Source organism: Nuphar pumila, chromosome 13 (genome assembly GCF_984573655.1).
Source record: "Nuphar pumila chromosome 13, dmNupPumi1.hap1.1, whole genome shotgun sequence".
NCBI classification, from domain to species: Eukaryota; Viridiplantae; Streptophyta; class Magnoliopsida; order Nymphaeales; family Nymphaeaceae; genus Nuphar; species Nuphar pumila.
The window spans coordinates 67,842,120-67,868,286 of record NC_143261.1 but is presented as its reverse complement, the minus strand read 5'-3'; the positions used below and the strand labels follow the sequence as shown (position 1 = coordinate 67,868,286).

Genomic DNA, 26,167 nt, shown 5'->3' with positions numbered 1-26,167 from the left:
GAGGACCAACAAGTTTACTGGTTGGCGTTGGCCTCAGATCCAATATTCACTAAAAAATCTGGTCTGATTTGGTTTTCCCTGAAGATGGATTCTGCCTAAACAAAGTCCCTCTGGTTTTGTCAAATCTACTAATAGCTGTATCAAGGAGCTCCTCACCAGTTTAGTATAGGGTCCAACTGTAGACTGGTCTTCAGTCTCTTTATGGGCAGTTTTTGTTTTTTTTTAATTGATTTATCAATTGTTCTATTGCAGTTCTTTATTTCAGACATTGTTTTTAAAAAAGCAAAATTTCAGTTGAAGTGCCAAACTAAACAAGTACTACCAAAACAACATACAACTACATTTCCTAATTACAAAATTAGGTAATGAAGATAGTGAATAAGCAAGGCTCCATCACTAACATCATCAAATTATCAACTGTTTGAAGAAGGCATGACAGTCATGTACAAGGCCTGACTTTAATACAAATGCATCTGAGCAGTTAAAGCTTCTACTTGATAGTAACAATTGAAAAACAAAATGTGGTATACATCAAACTCTGTAAACCATTAAAATACAGGTTATTGTTCAGCAAACAAGGGTAACATCCAGGAAGCAACACTAATACACTTCCAAAGATATGTCTAATCAATTCAAACATGAACTACAAATCAGTTAGCACCACAAGATCACCGGATTTGTGGACAGTGTGTACACTTTCTTCAAGAGAAAGAAGGGAAATTCAGCCAAGACGCCTGATACTCCTTCCACAGAAGACATTCCTGGAGTTTGAGCAATTAACAAGAAATTAAAAGGAGCTTAAGACAAAAAGAGATTTGACTTTGCACACTAACAAAAGAAAATACGTGAAAATCAATTGGCTTCAACAACAACTACACTTTTTTACCTCCAAGGAGAAAGATTTTATGTATATATATATATTCATGTTTTGTTTTGTTTTTCAATGTAGCCTTTTCTAAATAGAGATATTTTGGAATAGCCATATATCCATCCACGCATGTATCTCAACAAAAGAAAGACTACCTATAATGTTATACACAAGTTTCCAACATTACAGGATCATGCTTAGGTGGATGACCAGTCTACATATACAATTTGAGAATCAACATGCATAAGCATGGTCATGGGGGTTGCTTAGTGTTTCAGTTTGTTTCCTATGTAGCATTTTCTAAATAGAGAGATTTTAGAACAGCCATATATCCATCCACACATGCATCTCGTACCCTCGGTACCCGCACCCATACCCATGTGACATAGGTTCAGACTATTGATGGTTAATTTGTGACTGTTATGACTGCTATAGTTTCATTAGGAAGAACACTGCCGGCAATTTTAGCACCAAGTAGGACACACGTACTGGAGTCCCCCGTACAAAGTTTTTCACTGAGACTGGAAATGTCAAAGGTATGGCCCCTCCCATGACCCGTATGCTGAATCAAAGCAAGAATCAGATAAGTCAGGTACCCATATTTCAAAGTAGACACTCAATGGGGAAAAGAGAGCCAATCCAATTCTTAGTTGGATGTATAAGAGAAGGATCAGCATCCAACCCAAACCAACTTACAATTTTTCTTGTCGGGACTAGATTTTGCACTTTGTCAGGTCCAATTCCATCTAGTCTCCCCATCTTAACATATTCAGATAAAGGCCAGCCCCAAATATCCCTGACCAACAAATCTGACACAGCTCCATGTAATTAGAGCACTTAAGGCAGTTGCCTGGAATCTTGGTTATCATGTTATATTTAAGACAAAGGTAATATGGAAGTGTAAGTTCACCACCCAACTGTAAGGCTGACCCTAATGTTTTCTTCGTCCTCAAAAAAGTATAGCTACACAAAATAACAGGATACTGTTAGAATATATGTATCTTACATATGTGTGTGTGTGTGTGTGTGTGTTTTATTTGTAATAGGTAATACCCACTAGGGATATTTTAGTAATTTTGTAATGTAGTAAGCTCTGCCCATTAGGAGCAAAAACATAATTTGGCACATGTAATAGGCTCTGCCCTTTAGGGGGCAGAATTGACCTTTTTCATTTTTATTCTGTCCTTAATACTTGTAAAGGGCAGTTTTGTCTTTTAGTCAATATAGTTGTTGGGAATCTCCAACAGCTATATGGGTCTTATTGGCCCTCTTGTTTGTATATAAATAAGGACATCTTGTCCCATTAGATATGCATTTTCCTAATGCATATTTGATAAATAAAGATTATTTTTTAAAGATTGTGTTCTTGTGTTGGCTTTGTGAGTGCCCCTTTGTGGGTTGTTCTTATGCTCTTGCCTATAGTAGGCATTCTATATTTGAATCCTTGAGGATTCATTACATGGTATCAGAGCCATCGGAATAGTGATTCTTGTGAAGCTTTTATTCATGTGGACGTAAGATCGTGGGCTCATGGTGTCCAAAAAAACTCCTCTTCTCTCTCTCTCTCTCTCTCTCTCTATATATATATATATATATATATATATATATTATGGAAGAGGAACGAGAAACCATCGTCACCGTTCCCGTGAAACTCAATGACACCAACTATGTAATGTGGGCATCTATAGTGAATCATCAAATTTGGAAAAAGGGTCTATGAGGCTTGGTGGATGGCACCGAGAAAATCAAAGCTAGTGCTTACAAAGAACGACAATGACAAGGAAGTAGCACTTTAAGGAGATGATATGACTAGAGCCGTTGCCGATTATGAGAAAAATGAAAAGAGTAGAAGATGAGTCATTCTAAAAGTATAGGATGACTCATTAATAGTGTTGACATAAAGAAGTGCTAATTTAGCAAAATTTGATTTTGCTAGTGATGCTTAAAAATATCTCCAAGATATGTATTATTTAAAAAATATATCCCATGTATGTAACCTCCAAAATAAAGTTAAGATCATGACCCAAGGAGACATTAATATAAAAGAATATTGCAATATTCTTTCTCATTTGGGATGAGTTAGCCCTTTTACAATTTAAGTGGCATTGTTTCTTAGACATAGATTTCCGTAAAAAATAAATTAAAACAGAGCAATTTTACCAATTTATTAATGGGATTAGACTTGAGTTTGAGGGGACCAAGTCGGCCCTCCTTCATAAAGGAGGTGTTTCTTCCATAGTTGAAACTCTAAAAGAATTAACTATGAAAGATAATAGACTGAAGAAACTCTCCTCCACCAAAGATAAAGAATCGGTGCTTGCTATGTCAAGGTCCGAAAATCACATAAGAGTCTACAAGCCTCTTCACTTTAGGAGGAATACAAATGACTATGATTCCAAAAAGAAAATCATGTTATTTTTGCAATGAACCGAGCCACATCAATCCTTTTTGCCCAAAGAAGAAGAGAGAAGATAGAAGAGAAGAAAAAAGAGTGGCTTTCATGAGGCCATCATTAGAAAAAGGTGGTGTATATGAAAGCTCCAAAAGTATTAGTCATGTCACTTGCTCAACTTGTAGAGGCACTACAACTACTACTCAAAAATCAAACATCTTCCCTTTCCAGTGCGGCCATTTCTACATGTGTAGACCTCAATAAGACTTCTTGGATTCTTGTTTTCAATGCTTCCTTTCATTTGACTCCTAATTAACCTCAATGATTCCTATGTTTCAACCTATGTCACAGGGATTCGGCTAGCAGGGTGCCGCACCCGCATCGACGCGACTCGACGCGGGTGCGGGTGCGGCACCGGGTGCGGTCAACCCGATCCTGGGTGCGTTGACCGCACTCAGGATCATTTAGGTCCATTTTTTTTTTTAAATTTGCCCTATGAAATGGGCTGTGAAATTTTTTTAAAAAAAATTCTGCGGACAGCTGCTGACAGCTCCTGCCTTTTCAAATCCTTTTTTTCGTAAAGGATTTTCTCTGCTGACAGCTCCTGTCAGCTGCTGACAACTCCTGCCTTTTCAAATCCTTTTTTTCGTAAAGGATTTTCTCTCTCCCCTTTTATATATATATATATATATATATATATATATATATATATATATATATATATATATATTTTACATTTTTGCCCCTGCCGCACCCCCGCACCCGGGTTTTTTGGAAGTGCTGAATCCCCGCACCCGCGCCCGCACCCGCACCCGCACCCGCACCCGCACCTGCACCCATGTGACATAGGTTTCAACCAAAGTTACTGGAAGCACCATAGGACCTAGGAAAGCATAAAAAAATTTGAAAACTTCCTATTTAGGGGAAGCACGCTTCCCTATTAATGGGAAGCTTGCTTTCCCTTCTTTTTTCTAACTTTTTTGGTTTTCCTTCTTGTTTTTTTTTTCTTTTTTCCCTTTTTTCGCTTTCTCCTTGCTTCCTAGGTCGTTTTCGGTTCGCTTCTAAGATGATTCATGGTTCGCTTCTAAGTCGTCTTGCACTTTTTGCTTCCTAAAATTTTGGAAGTGCCTTGCTTCCCGCTCCTGCTTCCCTGATTGGCAACTCTGGTTTCAACCGCCGATGGGACCTTTTTAAAAAATCAAAAGTTTTGGTTCTTTGAAAAACTCTTCTAAAAATAATAAAAAGTTTATATATCAAACAATAGAGTAGTATCAAAATTAAATTTAAATATTCTATCTGTTTCACAAATTAATGACTATAGATGTAGGATCTCTTTTTCATCTAGTGGTTGCTTGGTGAAGGATCTTTGATCCGAAAAGCCGATTAGGCGAGGCCATAGAAGAGATCTCTATTACACGGACAATTTAGAATTATCTAATCAAGTTTTTTGTAATTTTGTTGAAAAGAAAGCTATAGAAATTTGTCATAGGAGACTAGGAAATCTAAGCATGTCAAAATTGTATTTGTTTTCTTTTCGTGAAAATTATAATGGAAAAGACTTGGTTTGTGAATATTGTATTCTTGAAAAAATAAAATCTTTACCTTTTGGACCTAGTCATTTTGTCTCTAAAGAACCATTTGAATTAATACATTCGGATGTATAGGGACCGGTACCAATTATGTTTAAAGGATAATATCATATTATGTCATATTTGTAGATGATTATAATAGACACACATGGATTTACTTTCTTAGACTCAAATCTGTAGTGCTTGATTGTTTTCAAAAATTTATAATTATACCAAAAATCAATTTAAAGTTACTATTAAAATTCCTAGATCTGATTCCGGAGGAGAATTCTTATCAAATGATTTCAAAGATTATATTCACCATCATGGAATTGTTCATCAAAGATCTTTCCCATATACCCCATGACAAAATGGTTTAGCCGAAAGAAAACATCGACACATTATTTAAACAACTAAGACTCTTCTCATATCCAAAAATGTTTCAAAAAATTTTTGGGTCGAAGTCGCCCTTATGGCGGTCTATTTAATTAATAGAATGCCTTTAACTATTCTCGAAAATATTTTTCCTATAGAAAAATTGCTTAAAATTCCTCCCGATTATAAAATATTGAAAATCTTTGGTTGTAAATGTTTTGTCCTTGCTAACAAAAATGATAAGTTTTTCACCAAAGTCATTCTTTGTGTTTTCCTAGGTTACGCCGAAAACCAAAATCGATATAGGTGTTATGATATTGAAAAGGACAAACTTTATGTTTCAAGAAATGTGATTTTTTTTAAAAGGAAAATTGATTTGACAAAATTGAGTCTAAAAAACCTTGTGAGTACTCGTTTTTGTTTGATTTAGTTAAAGAGCATGATAATGTTAATGATATTGTTGATGATAATATGAATGATAATAATGATATTCATGATGTGCATGAGAGTAACAATAATATTTCAAATAATAGTCATTTATTCCTACGTAGAACCATCTTCCTATAATGAAGCTAAAAATCATCAAGAGTGGATTGAAGCTATGAATAGAGAATTAGAAGCCTTAAAAAAAATAAAAACTTGGGAGATTCAATCCTTACCTACAGGAGAAAAAACTATATAATGTAGATGGGTTTACAAAACCAAGAGTAACAGAACATTAGAAAGATACAAGGTTAAGCTAGTGGCTAAAGAGTATAGTCAAGAACATAGAATACGGTTAAAACTCTCATTACTAGAGTCTATTAAAAAATAGCCTATCTTACAAATGGATGTTAAAAATGCATTTCTCAATAAAAGCCCTAACGAAGAATTCTATGGATCCTCTACCCAGATTAGAGTTGACACATGGAAAAGTTCTTCGCATGCAAAAGGCTTTGTATGATCGTTTTAGCGATGTAATCGTTCAAGTAGGCTTTTGTTAAAATATAGTTGTTATATATATATATATATATATATACTCAATCCAGGGGAATTTTGGTCTTTTGACCACTGTAACAGGTGTCGCCCCTTGCTTGTTTTTTATTTTTCTTTTTTATTGTATATTGTTGTATTGCCAAGGGCATTTCTGTCCCTTGACAATATAACAACTTTATAGCTGTTGGGAGCTCCCAACAACTAGATTTTTAGCCGTTGGGGGCTGCCCCCAACAACTATTTTTTAGGAGCATCTCACTCCCTCTGTGTATATATATGGGCCTTGAGCCCTTGTAAACGTATGCATTTTGTGTGCATTTAAAGTGAATAAACATAATTTTTTTTATGTTGATGTGTATGCTCTTCTAAGCCCCTAAGTGGCTATTGTGCTTTGCTCCCTTTGTGGGTTTTGTATTGGCCTCTTGGTTGAGGTGTGAAGAATACTTGATTTTGTTACATGGTATCAGAGCCATTGATTTTTTTATCGTGGTAAAAGCATACTTGTATGGACGTGAGATTGTGGATCATATGATCGAGGACTCATGGTGCCCAAAAGAATTCTGCCTTCATTCTCTCCTTCTTCCTCTCTGTTTCTCTATCTTTCTTTCTCTTTCTCTCCTTACACCTATGGAGGATGAACGAAAAGTGATCACCACCATACCCGTGAGGCTCAATGACACAAACTATATGATGTGGGTATCCATAGTGAAGCACAAGATTTGGAAAAAAGGCCTATGGAATTTGGTGGATGGATCCGAGAAGGAATTGAAGCTTGTGCTCACCAAGAATGAAAATAGCAAGGAGATTGCACTTCAAGGAAATGAGATGAATAAAGCCATTGCCGATTATGAAAAAAGGTAGAAGGAGTGGAAGATGGGTCATTCCAAAATCATGGTATGACTCATTAATAGTGTTGAAATAAAGAAATGTTATAGCTTAGCAAAGTTTGAATTTGCTAGTGATGCTTATATATATTCTTTAAGAAATGTAACTCATATATGTAATCTCCAAAAAAAAAAGAAAGATCCATGACCAAAGTTATTGGAAGCACCATAGGGAGTGGAGAAGCGTGCTTCCCCGAAGCGCGAAACGTCGCACTTCTGAAACGTGCTGGGAAGCGCACAAAAAAAAATGAAAAGCTCACTTCCGCTTTTTTTTTCTTTTTTTGCTTCCAGTTCGCTTCCTAGGTCGCTTCTAAGTCGTCCCACGCTTCCCACTTCCTAAAATTTTGAAAGTGCCTTGCTTTCGCTTCCTTCTCCCGTTTCCTCGACTGGCAAATCTGTCCATGACCAAGAGATAGGAGCATAAGATAATATTACAATGTTCTCTTTCTCCTTTGGGATGAATTGGCTCTCTTAGAGCCTAAGTGACATTGAACTACGAGAAACACAAATCAACTCAGAGCATTTTTACTACCACGTAAATGGGCTTAGGCCCGAATTTAAAGGAACAAAATCAGCCCTCCTTCATAGAGGAGGTATTTCTTTCATTGTAGAAACTTTAGAAGAACTAACTATGCAAGAAAATAGATTGAAGAAAACCTCATTTACCAAAGATGAGGAATCGGTGCTTGCTATGTCAAGACTCGGGAATCATACAAAAGCATATAAGCCTCATCGCTTTGGAAGATGCCAAAATGATTATGGAAAGAGCTCCAATGACTGAAAGAAATTCTAGTGACTATAAGTACAAGAGAAGTGATAAGATAATACGTCACTTTTGCAAAGAACTTGGCTACATCAAGCCATTTTGCCCAAAAAGGAGAAATGAAAAGAAGGTAGCATCTATGGGATCATCAAGCGAAAAGAGTGGTGTAGATAAAGGTTCCAAGAACGTCTCATTTGTTCAACTCATGGAAATCCTTCAACCAATAATCAAGGGTCAATCTTCCTCTCTCTTCGATGCGGCCATATCAATATGCGTGGATCCCCGTAAGAACTTTTGGATTCTTGATTCCGATGCCTCTTTCCATATGACTCCAAATGAATCCATACTATCCAAATGTTTAATTAACTCAAATGATTCGTATGTTTCAACCACCAATGAAACATCTTTAAAAATTAAAAGCTTTGGTACTTTTGAAATTTTTTCTAAAAATAATAAAAAATTTTATGTTCCAAATATTAGAGTTGCACCTAAACTTAATTTAAACTTCTTATCGGTTTCTCAAATTACTAACCATGGGTGTGAAGTCACATTTTCATCTAATGATTGCTTGGTACAGAATCTCAAATCCAAGAAGCCGATTGGGCGAGGCCATAAAACAGGAGACCTCTACTACATGGACAACTTGGAACTATCAAATAAAAAAATAGTTTTGTTGAAAAGAAACGTTCAACTAAAAATACCAAAGGATATTCAATATTTATGAAATGGATGAAGAAATAAATAAATAAACTGCACTAACAGGAGTGAACATCCACGATGCGGCTTTTTGTTCTTTTCCTTTTGCTTTGGTGGCTGAATTACCACCTTGATTGCTGCGTCAAAAACTGCCTTAACATTCTGCAAACAAGGAATAATTTAGGAACTCACAAAAGCAACAAGTTTGGATTGATCAAAATCTCCTGACCTGTGCTTGAAAACTATTCCATTGGTAATAACAAAGCTTTCACTGTGTTGACATGGGGAAAAAATCAACAGCTTATTACCTGTTGTGTTTTTGAGCTACATTCTACATAATGTGCTGCACCAACTTGTTTTCGCAATTCCTCCCCCTGGCATCAATATGAACCAAAACAGTGAAGTGAAAATGTACTTAGAGGTTCAAACACAAATTCTTGTCTGTTGGGAAATGTGAAGTAAAGAAGAATCATACTTGCATTGTTGTAACTGGCACTAGTCCTGGATGATCAGACAAATATTGCTTATCTTCACGAAGGTCTACATACCCAATAAAATGCATCAGCAACTTGCAAGAGAAAAACTAGGATGATCAAGAGGTGCATGATGCTAGAATAAAAAAATTAACCCAGAAGTGCACAAAATAAAATGGAAGTATGTAGCACCAGTGAAACAAATGAAAAACAATGGCAGATAGGAATCCAGAGCTGGTCAAAGTAGGCTTTGTCCTAACAGCAATCTCTAAACTCCAGCTAAAAAAAGGTACCATGTAAGAGACATGAAAAGACATCAATTATCACCACTCCTTTCTTCAGAATTGACTTTGCTCCCATCACATGTCCAAGCACAAGTTTAATTAGAAGATGCCAAACAATCGCTCCTCGTACAGCTATAAACTGCATTGTCTGGGATCATTTTTGTTGGTGGCACCCGACATGGTTTAGTGTGTCGTTCTTCAAACCTGGAAAATGGGATTTGGCAACAGTGATCCTACATAATCTCATCATGCATGACCAGGCCAGGCTGAGTGTCAAACTGTGGTCAGCAAATCTTTGTTTCACATGGTTACAATTATGTTGTTGTCCTTAACAGATTAAGATATTTTACAGGCTTTTACTGGACATAGGTCATAAATCCCTTAATAGGTCTGAGCATTTATTTATTTCTATCTGGCAACATAACCATGTCTCAGTAAATAGATCATGCCATCTGGATATCCAACCCAAAGGCATAAAAGTGATAAAACATTGGCATCCCTAACAACAAGGACACCAAATGCCAGCATGGACACCTTGTTAAGAAAGTGAAGGACATTAGAGGTGAAAATCACAATAGGCCAACTCAGGAACCTAAATATTCCAGATGTAGTCAGTGGCTCTGTTTGAGAGCCTTGCATACCAAGATGGAAACATCAAATCCATGTGTTCCCAAAATGTGGTGTTGAGGATGGAGTTGCCAAAAACATTCTCCTCTTGTGAATAGTGTTGAAAAGTGGTGTTGGGGCTGCCAACTCCATTGCCAATGCAGTGTTTTGGCAACATCACTGCTCCCAAACAGCACAGGGCATGAGAGCATTGGGGGAAAATGCAACACACCTCTGGCTCAAGGCTCCCAAAGAGAGCCTTAGAGTCAGCCATTTACTATAAGGCTTTGTTTGGAGCTGACTGTTGGAGGACGCCGAAGTGGAAGAGTGGAATCCACAGCAGTTGCCGGATGTTTGGGAGCATGGAAAACTGGTATTCCAGGGAGTTAAGAGTGCATTTGCAGACATCAATTCCACAAACCGACTACCACCGCAGGGAGGTGGTAATTTCCAACGTCTATCTCGATGTCCACCTCCGATGGTGCTCCGGCAGTCTCCGATGGACCTCCCACCCACCTATTAATTACCTAATTACTCAAACAAAATGCCTTGGAAGCCCTAGTGACTTTCATATTTCCTTTTCCCGTTCTCTACTGAAAAGAACTACCGTCAGATGGGCATACTGTCTAGATTCTAGAACATCTCAGCGACTGAGTTTTTCTTCGTTTCTTTGTTTCTCATTTTTTCCCTTTTTGTTGGTGGTATTTTTCGGTAGTATTTTGGTAATATTTTTTCATGTGATAAGATTTATTTTGCTACACACGAGCTGGCAGATGTCAAAATTTTATTTTTTTCATGTGATGAACATGGATAGTTCAGGATGATGGGTATGACGCTATGCTGAAACAAAAAATATTTTTTTCATGTGATGAACATGGATACTTCAGGAAGATGGATAGACACTATGGTAGAAAAAAAATATGTTTTCATGTAATGACCATGGGTAGACCCTATGCTGATTTGCATGGACCTAGTTCAAGCATTTTGAAGTCCAGACCACTGGGTCACAGGTCAGCCTAGTCAAAACTAAGTCTGAGCCTTAACCTCTTAAAAAAAAGGAAATACCATATTCTCATATCTGTTTGGAAACTGGTATCTGAAGAGGCAACTATGAAATCCACACATCCTCCCAAATAACTTCAAAAGGGATTCGGTAAGTGCTAACCAGAATTTTGATGGTGCTCCCAAACAAGCAGGTGGGAAGTACCAAATCCGCAGGATTTGTGGATTTCATACTTCCCTCCCCAGCTACCTCTGACTGGCAGCTCCCAAACAGAGCCTAAAAGTAGTCCCAGATGCAGTAAAAACTAGTCAGAACAGAAGATACACCGCTTTGGTCAAGGATTAAAAGAGTCCAGTTTTCGTCAAAGAATTTTAGTGACCAAATACAGTCAAGATTTGTAGTGGTCATATCCAACAAATGACTAAACCAGTGACCAAAGCAATCCAATATATCAAAGACTAAGACAACCCACATTTAGTCAATGAGTACAAAATCGTCTAGAATCAGTCAATGACTATAAGAGGTTGCAGTTTAAAACTAGACAAGGAGCTGAAATAAAACTCTTTTGGTTAAAGACTAAAAAGACTAGGTTTAGTCACAGAACTTTAACGTCCATGATGCAGTCCAGGTTTATAGTAGCCATATCCAACAAACAGCACTGATATATATATCCTTGTCCCAAAAGAAACATTTTCTCTATTTTGGTTTTTTGGTACTCAAGGCTACAGTAGTGTACAACAGATAAAGGGAATATTTGAAGACTGATAACAAAAGAACTTTCAAATGGCCTTTCAACTACTTCTGCAAACTAAAAAAGAAAAAAAGGAAACGTATAATTGTTTCCAGGGGATGCCAATGGTACAGCCATAGAGGATGAGGCTCAAGATCTTTCATGGTCAATCACGATAAATTATAGATGAAGAAAGAATTAGGTGAATTTAGCAAGACTTTCTCATAAGGGACAAAAGACAATAAAAGGAGGCAAGTGTCAACTGAAGGAGTTTTAAATGGAATGAAGAAAAACAACTGACAAAGAAAACAATGATTTTCTTAAGTAAGAAGGGGGGAAAGAAAAGATGTCAATCTCACCCATCTCCATGCACACTTTTTTCCCTGTTATGCTTCCTTATGTGGTTAGCAGCGAACTTGACACATCAAGTTGCAGTTCTTTGAAAGGGTCAAACTGCATCCTCCATGAATAGATACATGATGAAGGAGAACCTACAAGTTGGTGAACTGATCCCCTCATAATTTGTGAAATCAGCCCTGCATACCATTAAGGCATGAAAAACTTGCTACTGATCAAACTCATATAGGATGTTAAGAAACACACTTCCGAAGGTTTGGCAGAAATCCTTGAACTCGCAAATGTTTAGAAACTGTTGAAAAATCCTCACATTCTCTATCCTTGAGTTTGAGGGTCATGAGTAAAGCACCTTTGGAGAAAGCTTGTTAAATGACAAAAGAGTGCATTTTGCAACCAGTGGATACTTCTCTAGAATAGAAGGATTCACTATAAGCTAGACATTTTCATAAAATTACTGCTGATATTACAAACTTATATAGTTAGTGATGCTATTAGAGAAAATAATATGCTTTAGTTACAGCTTTCAAGGAAAAGTCTCCAACTTCTTCATTTCATGAAGCGTAATCGCTGCTTATCACATACATTGATACTTAATACTACTTATATCATTAAATGTTCCTTAATTATCCCTTAACCTTTAACCTTTTGATGTCATGAACATTGCTGCCATTGTACACAATCTTTTGTTATTTATATAAATACATGTTTCATATATAAGATAAAAGTTAACAAAAACTCAGTCAAATCACTGGTTTGACCAGAGTGAGCGCCAAGGTCAGACCAAACGAGAAATCATGGGTCACTGGTTTTTAAAACTATGCCTAGGGTTGAAAATGAAAATGTGCTCTAACCCTAACACTATCAGGTTGCAAAAATGCATAATGTGAGCCTCAACATTTGAAAACTAGAACACATTGTCCCAAACTTGAAAAAAAATGCATGCTTAAGCCAACACAAATCTAAAAATCCTGAAAAATGAATGAAACTTGTTTGTAATTTGCTCAAATCAGTGAACACACACATGAAATGTGACAATCTGCAGAATTACAATGCTCAGATATTCTGAACCTGAGCTAATTGAATCTGTTTCACAATATGTTTCCCCAAGTTAAATTTTGAAAGTTTGCAGTTGCGTCCCACATTCACTGTCAGATGTTCCACATGAACCATGAATATAATTATACGGGAACTTGGGTTGTTCAACAGAATAGAAATACAACCCTATGACTTAATCGCTTTATGTTACATGACCAAAGCCTATGACCCAATCAGATATACCAAATAAAGTATACAAAACACTGCATTCTTGATTGGTTTATATATCAAATTATCCACATTGTCTAATTCTATGGTAATCTTTTAATAACAAAAAAGAAGACTATGTTCATGAAATTAATTTCATACATCCTGTACATTTTTTCCATTACATGAGGATTTCCAGAATGAATGCAGATGGGAACAAAGAATATATTAGAACAATTAAAAAAAAAAGAACTGTTACATCTAACAAGTAAAGCTCAAAATAGAGAAAGAGCCAACAATCAACAGCAGTTAACTATGATAATTTTTGGGAAATAAAAAGAACCATGCAAATTAACATACTGGCCATATGAAACCCAGCAATAGTGAAAAAAGGGAGTATATCAGGTAAAGTAATTACCCAATTTAGTACCAACCACGACTATTGGCACCCCAGGAGCAAAATGATGAAGCTCAGGAACCCACTGAACACGATATATTAAGAAAAATAACACAAGTAAAACCTCGTAAGGAAAATAAATATATCTGAACAACAAAACAACAGAAAATTCATGAAAAAAATACCTTTTTTAAAACGTTCTCATAGCTAGCACGGCTAACCAAGGAAAACGCCAACACGAAAACATCAGCCCCTCTGTAACTCAAAGGCCTCAACCTATTATAATCCTCTTGGCCTGATTTCACAATATAAACCCAAATTTCAAAACCCCATTCAAAAATTACAAAAAAGGCATCCAAAACTATAACCAGAAAAAATATGAAAAAGATGAAAAAAGGGTACCAGCAGTATCCCACAGTCCTAGGTTCACAGCATTGCCGTCTACAACCACATTCGCACTAAAATTGTCGAAAACCGTTGGTATATAATCCTGTTGGGAATCACATAAAAATGAAACACCAAAATGGCAATGCAGAAAGAGAGAGAAAACAAAAACCCTAGCAAGAAATAAGCACTGGGTACCTTCTATAACACATGAAAATAGGAAAACAAGAAGGTGGGGAAGAGGATTACAGTGGGGAATTTGTTGCTGGTGTAGCAAATGAGCATGCACGTCTTCCCAACGGCCCCATCACCCACTGTGACACACTTGATGAACTTTGATGCAGTGGATGCCATGAGAGAGAGAGAATTCAAGGGGAAAAAGGGAAGAAGAGGAAATGGGTAGGAGGGGAGTGTGAAGCGGAGATGGAATTATGAGTTGGGTAGCAAATGTGATGGATATAAATACTGGTACAGCATGATTAATGCGGTCGAGAGAGAGAAAGTATGGAGAGTTAAAAGGAAGAGAGAAACAAGAAAAGTGAGTTGGGGAAAGTAAAAAAGAGAGTTTGCTGTTCTGGGAAGGTAAAGAGGGACGGGAGTTTGAAAGCTAACAGCCTAAAACGGTGGGGAGGTGCAAAGTCGAAAAGGGTAGATGTTGGGAAGAGTCATTGGGTCCCTCAAGCGCGTTCCTCGATTTTTTCCTTTTGTTTCTTCTCAATTGGAGACTTCTAAACTTCTTGCATGTATTGAGGGATATTTGTGAGATAAGAATGAAAAATGAATATAAAAAATAATAATTTACGCATCTTTTTAAACAGTCAAAATATCGTGATATTTTAGTAATATCGGATAAAAAAATGAAAGAAAAAGAAATATTTTAGGCATATTCACAAATATTGGTATAGGTTATATCTCGGCGAGACAATTTCTCACTATATTATAGGTTTGGTGATAAATCAGAGAAAAACCTCGGACTTAAAAAATAACAAAAATAAGTAAAAAGTATCATCTTTAGATAGAAAATACATAAATAATAAAAAATAAGTAAAAATATGAAAAAAGAAAAACATATTTAAAATGTAAAAATAATTGATGATATTCTCATGATATTATCAAATTGGTGATATTTTCAAAATATTGTGATATTTTACCTATATTTTTTTCTGAATTTACAATGATAATATCGCCAATATCTGTAACTATTATTTTAGGCATCTTTTTAAACGGTCAAAATATTGTGATATTTTAGCAATATCGGATATTTATCATGATTTGATTGAGATTTTTACATGTATATCAGTAATATATGGGGGAGAAATGTTTAATATATTTTTTGTGTTCTTTTTACATATCTATCCTAAATCTTAATTTATCTTTGTCCAGTTTTTTTTTAAAGCAATATATCTAGTTTATCTCAAGAGTTCGGCTGCCGGTATTTTCTTGTTTTAAACCACTGCTGAGAGAGAGAGAGAGAGAGTACGCCAATTAGGCTCTGTTTTATGGATCACACAAGTTTGATACTCGTTAACAGGCAGACACAATCTAACATGTGTAGATATTGTTTTGATTATCTGTAATAGTTTTCAATATTTTTAATAATAATTTATTTAAAATACATTTTTATATCTAAATTCATCAAAAATATCTTGTTTTTATTAAAAACCCATGTTTTCTTGTCCTACTAAAAAAAATTTATATGTCAAACTCTTGTCGCATGTCGGTCATACCCGTGTCTTTGTGACATAGGTCAGGGTTCATCAGCATAATTGATGCATCAGAACTTAAACCGAGCTGGGGACTCAATAGTGAACCAAGCATAGACTGCCCAAGGTGTGCAATCGAGTCCAAGGAACACACCACTTCCTAAACCTGAAAAATCACACACAAACGCCATATTTATCCAAAGAATTGAATGTGAAAATGACAGGAAATAAAAATTCAGAACAGTCACAGTTTTTATGAATTTCTGATAAATCAGTGACAGTCCAGATAAGTCACCGTCTGTCCATTATGTTTCATTTCTTTCCATCACATTTGCATTAAAAAGTGTGCCTCCTACTACGTTGAAAATAGTAGGGACCGACCTGGTCTCCCCCCAAAAAACTTAGATGGTGTGTGAATTTATCGTCACTTGGAATTAAAAATACATGGTGGTTGGAGTTGGTGACAAAGAGTACCAGCTTTACATAAAAAACTCGGTTGGTGCTTCACTTTACAATGTTTGGATTTAAAGCAAAAGCTCATTGGTATCAATCAACCTTGTAAAACAGATGATCGACTTAGGAAATCTAGGTGAGGGCCATATATATATCTTCCTGGATAGTAGTACTACCACATTACTAAATGAGGATTCTTCAGCCATACACCATGGAAGCAAACTACGAGTTTGATGAGTTACTCCTCAACATTTTACCTTTCATGGTATTTTTTTTTTCATGAGGAACAGGGAAACCACCCCGGGAACAGAGAGACCTAGTCATACTGGTTATGCCTACCATACTTATGGTTGCTGTCCCGACAGTATAAACCCGTGTCGCACCCCTTCCAACATGTATTTATCTTTCATGCCTGCTATTAGTGTTAAAACACTTGGTAACAAAATATATGCCTGCTATTAGGATGGAGAGTGGTATATAAGGAATATCTGTTGGAGCAAAATGTGTCCATCAAGAGAAGAAAAAGGCAAAGAACATCTTCCAAGAAATCAGATGCTGTTGCTTTATCATGGTTGGGACTCGTAAGGCTGGGTGGTACTACTGTCTTGGACTGGGAGTTTTTTCCTGGCAGGGAAGGGGTTCCATTAAGTGACCTGGTTCTCGGTGAGGATTACTTCATCATAAAAAAAAAAAAAGACTTCATGATAAATAAAATATAATGTAAAAAATTCCATAGAGAAAGTTTAAATCATTGTCAAAAATCTTGTTTTTAGGAAAGCCTCACTATATTTTCAAATATATGCGTTTTCTCAGGAAAATATCTGTATATTAAAAATATACAGTACATACATAATATATATAGCCACGTATAGTAAACATATAAATAATATAAAAATTGCAAAAAGATGTTTTTAAACATTATTTTAAGTCATTAAAAAGTGATATTTTTGAAAATAGGAATTATTTTGAAAATATCTTGTTTTTAACTGGTGAATAACACCCATTAAAATGTCACATTAAATTCATGATAGTTTCAAATTATGGGTTATATCTGGATTTGGATTCAAACTATAGGAAGTAGTAGTTTTTTTCTGAGGAGAAAACTATAGGAAATATTCAAAAGCAAAAAATAGATGCTTGAAACCACCGAGGTGGTATCCCATGTGGTAAGCGGGGTCCTGTGCCAAGCTGAAGGCCCAGGTTCGAATCCCTCTGCCAGATGGGCTTAAGAGATATTTGGTAGGGGTCTGCCTAACCCCAGCTTGCCTATAAAAAAAAACAAAAATGCATGTGGTAAGCGGGGTTCCTGTGTCAAGTTGAAGGACCAGGATCAAAGCCCTCTATCTGCCACATGTGGCGGCTGTTGTTCTGGTAGGGGTCAGCCTAACCCCAGCTTGCTTATCAAAAAAAAAAAAAATAGATGCTTGAAAAACGAGGCATTTTTTATCTGATAACTGTTGATCAAATAACTAAACTTATATACAACATGGAAATTAAAGGAAAACATCATTTGAAGTTTAAAAAAGTGTACCGTTTTTCTTCTTTCCGTTAAGTTAAAGTTACTATCATAACCACATGGGGTAATATATATTTGAGTCACGATATGTGATTTGTATGTCATATCAACAACATTATGCTGCCTTACAGTTATGGGCACCATGAACTGGAGTTTTCATAACTTTTGGACCACGTGCATAGGGTTTGCAATATATGGTAATGTTTTTTTTGGTGTTTTTTTAAGTAAAACTGAATCAGATGGATCCATTAGAAAGAAACCAATCTGTAAAGGTGCAGCTTTACCAAAAAGCTAATGATACTAGAACAGGTAGAGTTAGTTACGTGCATTAATCATGTAAAATTGTGTTTGTGCTTTCATGTAATGATAATAATCTTTTCCAACAGAATAAAGAAATAATTGTGATTGATTATGAGATGTTACTTTTTAGTTGTCGTTTCTCTTTGGCCATAAATCATCTGCCATGTATCGTTTGCTTATTTTTGTTTCATCCAATGGGTTTGGACCAAGAATAAATATCTTTCTCTCTTGGTTTCAATAATTTTGATATTTTAGTTAGGTTTTCTGCTATGGTTGGGTCTTTTTTGTGCAAACAATTGTTTTTTTCCATTGTGATTTTCTGAACTATCGAATATTTGTTGTTGGAGGAGTGTTAAGTTTGTTTTCTACCTCGATATAAATTCACAATTTATGTGGATCCAACTTCATGGTAAGTTGATCGGGGTTGCAAGAGGATGGGCTCCCTACTCGTAAGGTGGGGATTTCGAGGATGGTAGCTACTGAGGTAAATTTTTTGGGAGGATAGTTCTATAATTTTACTCTAGACTCTTGTATTCAACAACACTATAGACTCCATGTAAAACTCGTAGACTCCTCCCATTTAAGGAGACACCATCCTCTGTATTGCGTATCACAATCAATAAAAGAAGAAGGCTCAATGTGGTTGTGGATGTAGGTAGTTTTTGTCGAACCATGTAAATTTTTTATTTTTATGTGATTATTTTTTTTTTGTGCTTGTTTTTTCGATTCATCGGTAGGTCAAAGGACCATTCCCTAACAACTTGGTATCAGAGCTTCAGTTCAGAGGAAAAAGTGGGAGCGATGACAGAAGATGAAGGAGAGGTGAATATCGACAGGTTCAATGGAAAGGACTTTGGTTTCTGAAAGATGCAAATCGAAGACTATTTGTATTAAAAAAAGTTGCATCAACCCTTTATTGGAATCAAGCCAACAGTTATGAAGCAAGAAGGTTGAGATTTGTTGAACAGACAAGCATTGTGAGTTATTCGATTGACATTGCATCGAAATATTGTGATCAACATAAAAAAATAAGAATATCATGGATGCTCTCTTGAAGACGCTCTCAAACATGTACGAGAAACCATCAACATCGAAGTCTGGCACTATAGACTCGGGCATATGAGTGAGAATTGGATGAAGATATTTTCATCAAAAGAGAAACTATCTAGCTTGAAGTCGGTGGATGTTGGTCTTTGTGAGAACTATATTTTTGAAAAATAGAAAATGGTTAGTTTCTCGAAGACTGGAAGGATATCGAAGACAAAAAAAATGGACCGTGTGCATACAAACATATGGGGTCCTTCTCTTGTACCATCGCTTAGAGGCTCATGCTACTATGTTACCTTTATTAATGACTCTACTCGAAATGTATAAATTTATTTGCTCAAAATAAATCTAATGTATTCTCTATTTTTAAAAAGTGAAAAAGTCAAGTTGAAAATGAATCAGGAGTAAAAATAAAGTGTTTGAGGTCTGATAATATGGACAAGTATAATAGTAAAGAATTTAATAAGTTTTGTATGGTGGTATTTGTATGGAAAAAATAGTTTCAAGAACACCACAATGGAATACAACCATTGAACGTATGAACAAAAGCTTGAATAAATGAGACAGAAGCATGATGATAGCTCTTGGATTACCCAAAATATTTTGGGTTAAAGTAGTGAGCACAACAACTTACTTGATTAACCAATGGCCTTCTCTTCCTTTGGACTTTTAACTATCAGAGGAAGCGTGAACAAGCAAAGAGATCAATATGTCACATTTAAAAGTTTTTTTGTTGTGTTTCATATGTGTATATAGATTCTGATGACAAGGATAAGTTGGATCCAAAGTCCAGAAAATATTTGTTATTGGATATCGGTTATGGGATGATTAGAACAAAACATTTATAAGGAGAGATTTATATTTAATGAAAATATTTTGTACAAAGATAGAATTATTGCAGAATCCGATAATGTAGGAAAAAGTGCACAAGTTGAATTGTTGAAGATATCTGAATATGATGTGACAAGGAGAGTTTAAAAGAATTCTGAAAATATTGTGTCACAACCAGAACTTAGCATACCTGATATTCAGCCGAGAAGATCATCTAGAGAATTTAAACCTACTAAGCTATATTTGTCTTCTTTACATTACTTGTTATTGGCTGATGGTAGTGAGATGGAATATTTTAGTGAAGCAATGTAGATTAATAATTCTCTCCAATGATCTAGTCATGGAAGAAGAGATGAATTCACTACATGCAAATCAGACATGAGTTCTGACCTAACTGCCAATGAACAAAAAGACACTTTATAACAAATGGGTTTATCGAATCAAGGAAGAACTTAATGGTAGCAAGAGATACAAAGCAAGGCTGGTTGTGAAAGGTTTTCAATAAAAATAAAGTATTGATTACATTGAGATTTTTTTCTGTGATTAAATTAGCAATAATCAGGCTTGTATTAAGTATCATTGTTGCTAAAACTTGCATTTAGAGTAGTTAAATGTAAAAATTGTTTTTCTTCAAAGTGATCTCGAAGAAGACATCTACCTGGTGCAATCAGAAGGGTTTGCAGTGCAAAGTAAGGAAGAACTTACGTGCAAGCTAAATAAAAGCTTATATGACTTGAAGCAAGCCTTTCATACATTGGTATAAGAAGTTTGATGGATTCATGTGTAACCATCGATTCATGAGATCTCAAATGGACCATTGTTGTTACATTAAGAGGTTTGATGATTGCTATATTATTTTGCTTTTGTATGTAGATGATATGGACATTGTAAGATCTAACATTCAAAAAATCAATAAGTTGAAGCTTCAATTATTGAAGGAGTTTACAATGAAGAATCTAGGAGCTGCAAAGAAAATACTTGGGATGAGAATTTCTCGAGATTGTGAAGTTGGCGCTTTGAAGTTGTCTCATGCAGATCATATTGAAAAGGTGTTAAGCAAGTTTCAGTTGCAGGATGCAAAACCCGTAAGTACTTCTTTGGTAAGTCATTTCAAATTATCTAAAGTGCAATCACCCAAGTCAGATAAGGACTATGAGTATATGTCCAAAGTTTAATACGCTGCAGTAGTTGGCAACTTGAACTATGCTATGGTTTATATCAAACCAAACATAGCTCAAGCAGTGAGAGCCATAAGCAGGTACATGATATATCTAGGGAAGCAACATTGAGAAGTTGTAAAGTGAATCTTTCGATACTTGAGAGGTACCATAGACATGACACTTTGTTTTGACAAAAGTAACATGATTTTGCAAGGCTTTATTAATGCATATTTAGGTGGTGATGTTGACAATCGTAAAAATACTACATGTTATGTCTATACTTTGAGTGACACTGTTATAAGTTGGGTCTCTCAATTACAGAAGATTGTGGCTCTCTCCACCACTAAAGCTAAATATGTTCTTGTTACTGAAGCCGGCAAAGAGATGATCTATAAAACCCCCTTCGGCAAAGTCGCCGGAGGGGATAAGCATAAAAAAATTTATTAAAAAAAACAAAAAACACAGCGGTTTCCCCAAAGGGGAAACCGCGTAACGGGAGGGGGTGAGGATAAACCTCACCCCCCAAAATCCGTGGGGGTGAGGGTTATCCTCACCCTGCGTGAGGGCTATAAAAGCCCTCACGCAGCCTCCCTCCACCGCATTGCATCGAGCGGCAGAGGGAGAGACAGAGAGAGAAGGGGAGCGAGAGAGAGAGGAGGACTTACCGGCGACGGCGGCAACGACAGTGAGGTAAGCCACCTTCTCTATCTTCTTCTTCGCTCCTCTTTCCTGTTTGGAGCACAGAGGGCCGGCAGCCATGGCTGCCGGCGAGTTTCAGAAAAAGAAAAAAAAAAATTAGACAGAGAAAGAGAGAGGGGTCGGCCGGCCCCGGCGATCGACCGACACCGTAGGCCGACCCAGGCTGGTGGGTGCAGAGAGAGGGTCGGCAAAGGCCGACCCTCTGCACCTGAGATCGGAAGGGGCACAACCCCTTCCGCCCTTTTTAGTGGGGGGACCGGTTCGGTTCGGGCACCCGGACCGAACCGGGTCGGTCTGGGTACGACCCAGACCGAGTCCTTTAAAAAAAAAAAGAGGCCGGTTCGGCCTGGGTGCGACCCAGACCGAACCGAGTCGGTCCGGATTGCACCCAAACCGAACCGGGTCAGGTGTACTGAGTGAACTGGTTCAGATCGAATCGGTTCAAGCCGAACCGGTTTAGATCAAACTGGTTCAAGCCAAACCAGTTCGGGTCGAACCGGTTCAAGCCAAACCGGTTTGGTTATTTCTGGTTCAAGTAGAACCGGTTCAGACCGAATCGAGTTTGAACCGATCCGGTTGAACCAAGGTCCGAACCGAACCAATTGAGTTTGGATCTGGGTTTTCAGTCCGAACCCAATTCAATCTGGACTTGTCTTAGATCCAGATTAACCGGGTCTAGATCTGACTGGATCAGTCTCGGTTCTAGACCCAGTCAGACAGATCTGAACCTAGTTAGTTTATCCTAGATCCAGTCAGGTAGATCTGGATCCAATCAGACTATCCAGGATCCAGTCAAGCAGGTCCAGACCCAGTCAATCGGTCCTGGATCCAGTCTGACTATTCTGGATCCAGTCAGACTTTTTGGATCCAGTCAAACAGTTTTGGATCCAGTTATGTATTAGAACTGAATCCAAACATACAGGATTTGGATCCAGATCAGAATTGGATCATAAGATAGTCTCGAATTGCCCCAAAATCCGAAATGTACCAAGATATCCATTTGGATACTTGAGATCCATTTCAATAAAATTAACATATCTTCGCACTCCAAACTCATAATCGAGTGAGGTTTGGAGTGTTGGATTTGTATTAAAGAGGGAAATTCATTGGTTTATGAAATTCAGTCAAACTAGTAATGCAGAAACCATTCGGGAAGGGTATTTTGGTAAGAGGTTTCGTGAATTAATCTAAATATGTTGCTTTAATGACCAAATCCTATTGTTAGAGCTTCGTGAGACTCGATGTCGGAGAGAGCACAATGTCCGCAGTTGAGGTAAGGGATATTATAAGTAACTTTAGATGTGAATAAACCTTTTTCACGTTGCTTGTTATCGTAGTGTTATAGATGTTATGTGATTAGCATGATAGTTTTGAGTAAGACCATGACATGCATAAATTTTGTGCTTGACATTATGAGTTAATTTAAATACATGTTTATTGTGATATGCATGTTAGTTTTAATATATCATGCATGATAGAAGGCGATTGTGTTTATGATTGCATGTCTAATTGATCATTAATATCATGCATTATGATGAGATTAAGTTTGGATTAAAGTCTCATTTAGTTCATTTCATGTGGTATGAATGGATATTTAGAGTTCAGCATGCAGTACCCCTTAAATCTCGGAAGTGGCGACCTTTGACAAGGGCTACCTGGTTCGCGGCCAGAGTGCAGCCACCATGGAGAGTGGGCCGCCGGTGATTTAATGATGTAGAGACACTACATCATTGCGTGCTAAGTAAGAGAGGTGTGAGTCCTAACATCATCATGAGATTAAAAATGAGATTGTTGTGATTAGTCATGACACCACTCGTGAGGGAATGAGTGAACTTTGAAGTTAAGAATATTGTTCAATGTGTGAACTTAGTTATGACTTAGGATTTCACTCACACTGGTTTGGGACTCTAGAGGATCATGGATGGTTGATAACAATCATGTTTAGGATGTAGCATGAACCATGCCGAGATTGAGAGCTTGACCTCCCGGCTAGCTACCAGTGGGGTCCCCGTGGTAGTTCACTACAGTGCCTGGTGGTTCGGGGACCACTGGGAGTGTATGGTTCATTGTCTGGCCAACATGTAGAATTGGGGTGTTCTACAGGATTGCTATGCTCATAAATAGCTATTACCAGTATAGCCAACCTAGTGATAGTTGAGAGAGAGAGAATATTTGAGAATGATAATGGAGTAATTAAAATATACAAACATGTGTGGTGTATCGAGAACTAAATTAAGACTAGGGGCTTAGAGCCCACTACAGTTGTAAATTGATTGTTTATTTACTTCTAATTGTTTCTTACTGTGTTGTAGACTCACCCAAATTTTTGTTTAATTACAACTGTAAGTTCCAGGCATTAGATCAATTACTTGTGAGCAACTTTTTCCGTCTTCAACAGAGCATTGGTATTTTTACTTTCATTGTCATTGAGAATAATGTAATTGTTTTTCTTTGGTTATGAATGATGAACACTGTAAGAAAAAGTTGATTATGCAATAAAATGAAAAGTTTTTTTTAGCCACGTTTTCTCTGTGTAAGCTTTGCACTCTTCCCCTTGGGAAGTAATACCAACCGAACTCGAACTCTTGAGGTTCCAGATCGGGGTGTTACATGATCTGTTCGAATAATTTTTTAAAAGAGTTTGACAGAAAGTAGAGCAATAATGACTTTTTCTATGATAGTCAAAGTGCAATTTATCTGGCAAAGAATTCAATATTCCATGACAGAACAAATCTTATTCATATGAAGTATCACTTTATTCGTGATTTGTTAGTTGATGAGGCATTGTCACTTGAGAAGATAAGTGAATCAGAAAACCCGACATATATGTTGACCAAGACAATTATTGTAAAGAAGTTGATGTTGTGCACAATCTCAGTTGGCCTTTACAGATAGTAGTTAGAGGCATCACACCGAGATTCTGGATTGCGTGAGGAGAGAAGTAACAAGGTATAGTTGTTGAAAGAAAATCGATCTCCAAGTGAGAGATTGTTAGAGTAGTGTGAGTCATGTTTTTTACCCATATATAAATCTACAAATTGCCCGTAAGGTGAGGGTTTCAAGTAGTTCTTTAATTTTACCCTAGACTCCTTGTTATATCCAACAACATTAATAGACTCCATATAAAACTCATATAGACTCCTATTTAAGGAGGCATCTTCATCTATATTGTATATCCCAATTAAGAGTGCCAATGGGTCGGGTTTGGTTCAAACCCAGGTGGAACCAGACTTAGACCAGATTTTTAGGTATGGTATCAGGTCCAGACCTAGAACTTGGGTCGGGATCGGGTCTGATATAAAATTTCACAAACTGTACTCGATTTCATGTAATAATCAGACCTTCAGGTCTGGACCCGAGTCTTAATTGAGTCTTCTTATTTATCATCATACCCAGACCCTGTAGGATTTGGCTTGGGTCGGTCTAGGTAAACCAATCCCATTGACACCCTTAATTCTAATCAATAAAAGAAGAAGACTCAATGCGGTCATGGGTGTAGGTAGTTTTCGCAGAACCACGTAAAATTATTATTTTCATGTGTGAATGTTTTCTCCTTTTATTTTTTTTGTGCTTGTTTCTTCAATCCATCGGTAGGTCAAAGGGTTGTTTCCTAACATTTGTGTGCATATATAATTACTTGGATTGTAGGTACAATTGACCTAAGATCTTATTGGTCCAAGTTGTTTAGACTCAATATAACATGTGTGGATGTATTCAGTATGGTTGGTTTGCTAGGGATGGACACTTGGATCATGTTTTTGGACCAAAAAAATTGTTTGTCAAATCATGAAATTTTGGTACAGTTATGACGGGTCAATTTTTTGAATTGTTAGAAAAACCTGTTCAAATGTTAGAATTTGGAAAGCCAAATGTCAATCCCCACTAAATGGATATTATAGATCACATCCTAAAGGTTAGATCTACCAAAAACCAAAAAAACGTATAAAAATATATGAAAAACATGATCAATTGTACCTACAATTGATGGTAACAGCTATATCCTACATGTGTACTAAGACGAATACCTTACTCCCCTCATTTTGCCTTCTTGTTCCATCTCCAATATGAATAAAGATTTTATTTTCTAAGGGCGCTTTGCCTTACGATTCTTGAACTTTCTCAGCTATCTGTGATTTTTTATCACAATCTACACAAACATGAGAACATCTAGCCTGTGATTCTGTACTTTTAACTATGAAAATTGAGGCCTTTTAACCTGTGAAAGTTGGTCACAGGTTTGAACTTGTGAACAGCAATCACGGGCTGAGAAATCACGGTTTTAACCAAAACAAGCGTGATGAAGATGTTACTGTTGGGTATATAGTTCACTCTCTTCATAGTTCTTTGCCTTTGGAAGACATATCACCATCACTGAACTCCCTTTTCATGTAGAAGAGTTTCTCTTGGTCTTTTCATTCATTGTAGGATGCATTCTGAATTTCTAATCGTTTCTTATATGTTC

The 26,167-nt window shown here is 36.7% G+C and overlaps 1 protein-coding gene across 1 annotated transcript; it reads right to left on the bottom strand.

Annotated features, from left to right (window-relative positions):
• Nucleotides 1-477: 477 nt before the first annotated feature.
• On the bottom strand, nucleotides 478-14,560 carry LOC149818590 (rac-like GTP-binding protein 5). Its single transcript, XM_089985979.1, has 8 exons — nucleotides 14,246-14,560; nucleotides 14,015-14,102; nucleotides 13,798-13,907; nucleotides 13,634-13,697; nucleotides 8,996-9,060; nucleotides 8,829-8,894; nucleotides 8,585-8,682; nucleotides 478-761 (listed from the first exon to the last, which is right to left on the bottom strand). The coding sequence occupies exons 1-8, from the start codon at nucleotides 14,348-14,350 to the stop codon at nucleotides 722-724; spliced, it is 636 nt and encodes a 211-aa protein (XP_089842105.1). The 5' UTR covers nucleotides 14,351-14,560; the 3' UTR covers nucleotides 478-721.
• Between the last annotated feature and the right edge of the window lie 11,607 nt (nucleotides 14,561-26,167).

Bases quoted from the DNA above. Each gene is read 5' to 3' on its own strand.
- LOC149818590 (XM_089985979.1), bottom strand. From the start codon at position 14,350: ATGGCATCCACTGCATCAAAGTTCATCAAGTGTGTCACAGTGGGTGAT. The intron at 13,698-13,797 runs GTATTTTTTTCA...TATCGTGTTCAG, and splicing joins ATGAGAACGTTTTAAAAAAG to TGGGTTCCTGAGCTTCATCA. The intron at 8,683-8,828 runs GTAATAAGCTGT...CCTTGTTTGCAG, and splicing joins GTAGCTCAAAAACACAACAG to AATGTTAAGGCAGTTTTTGA.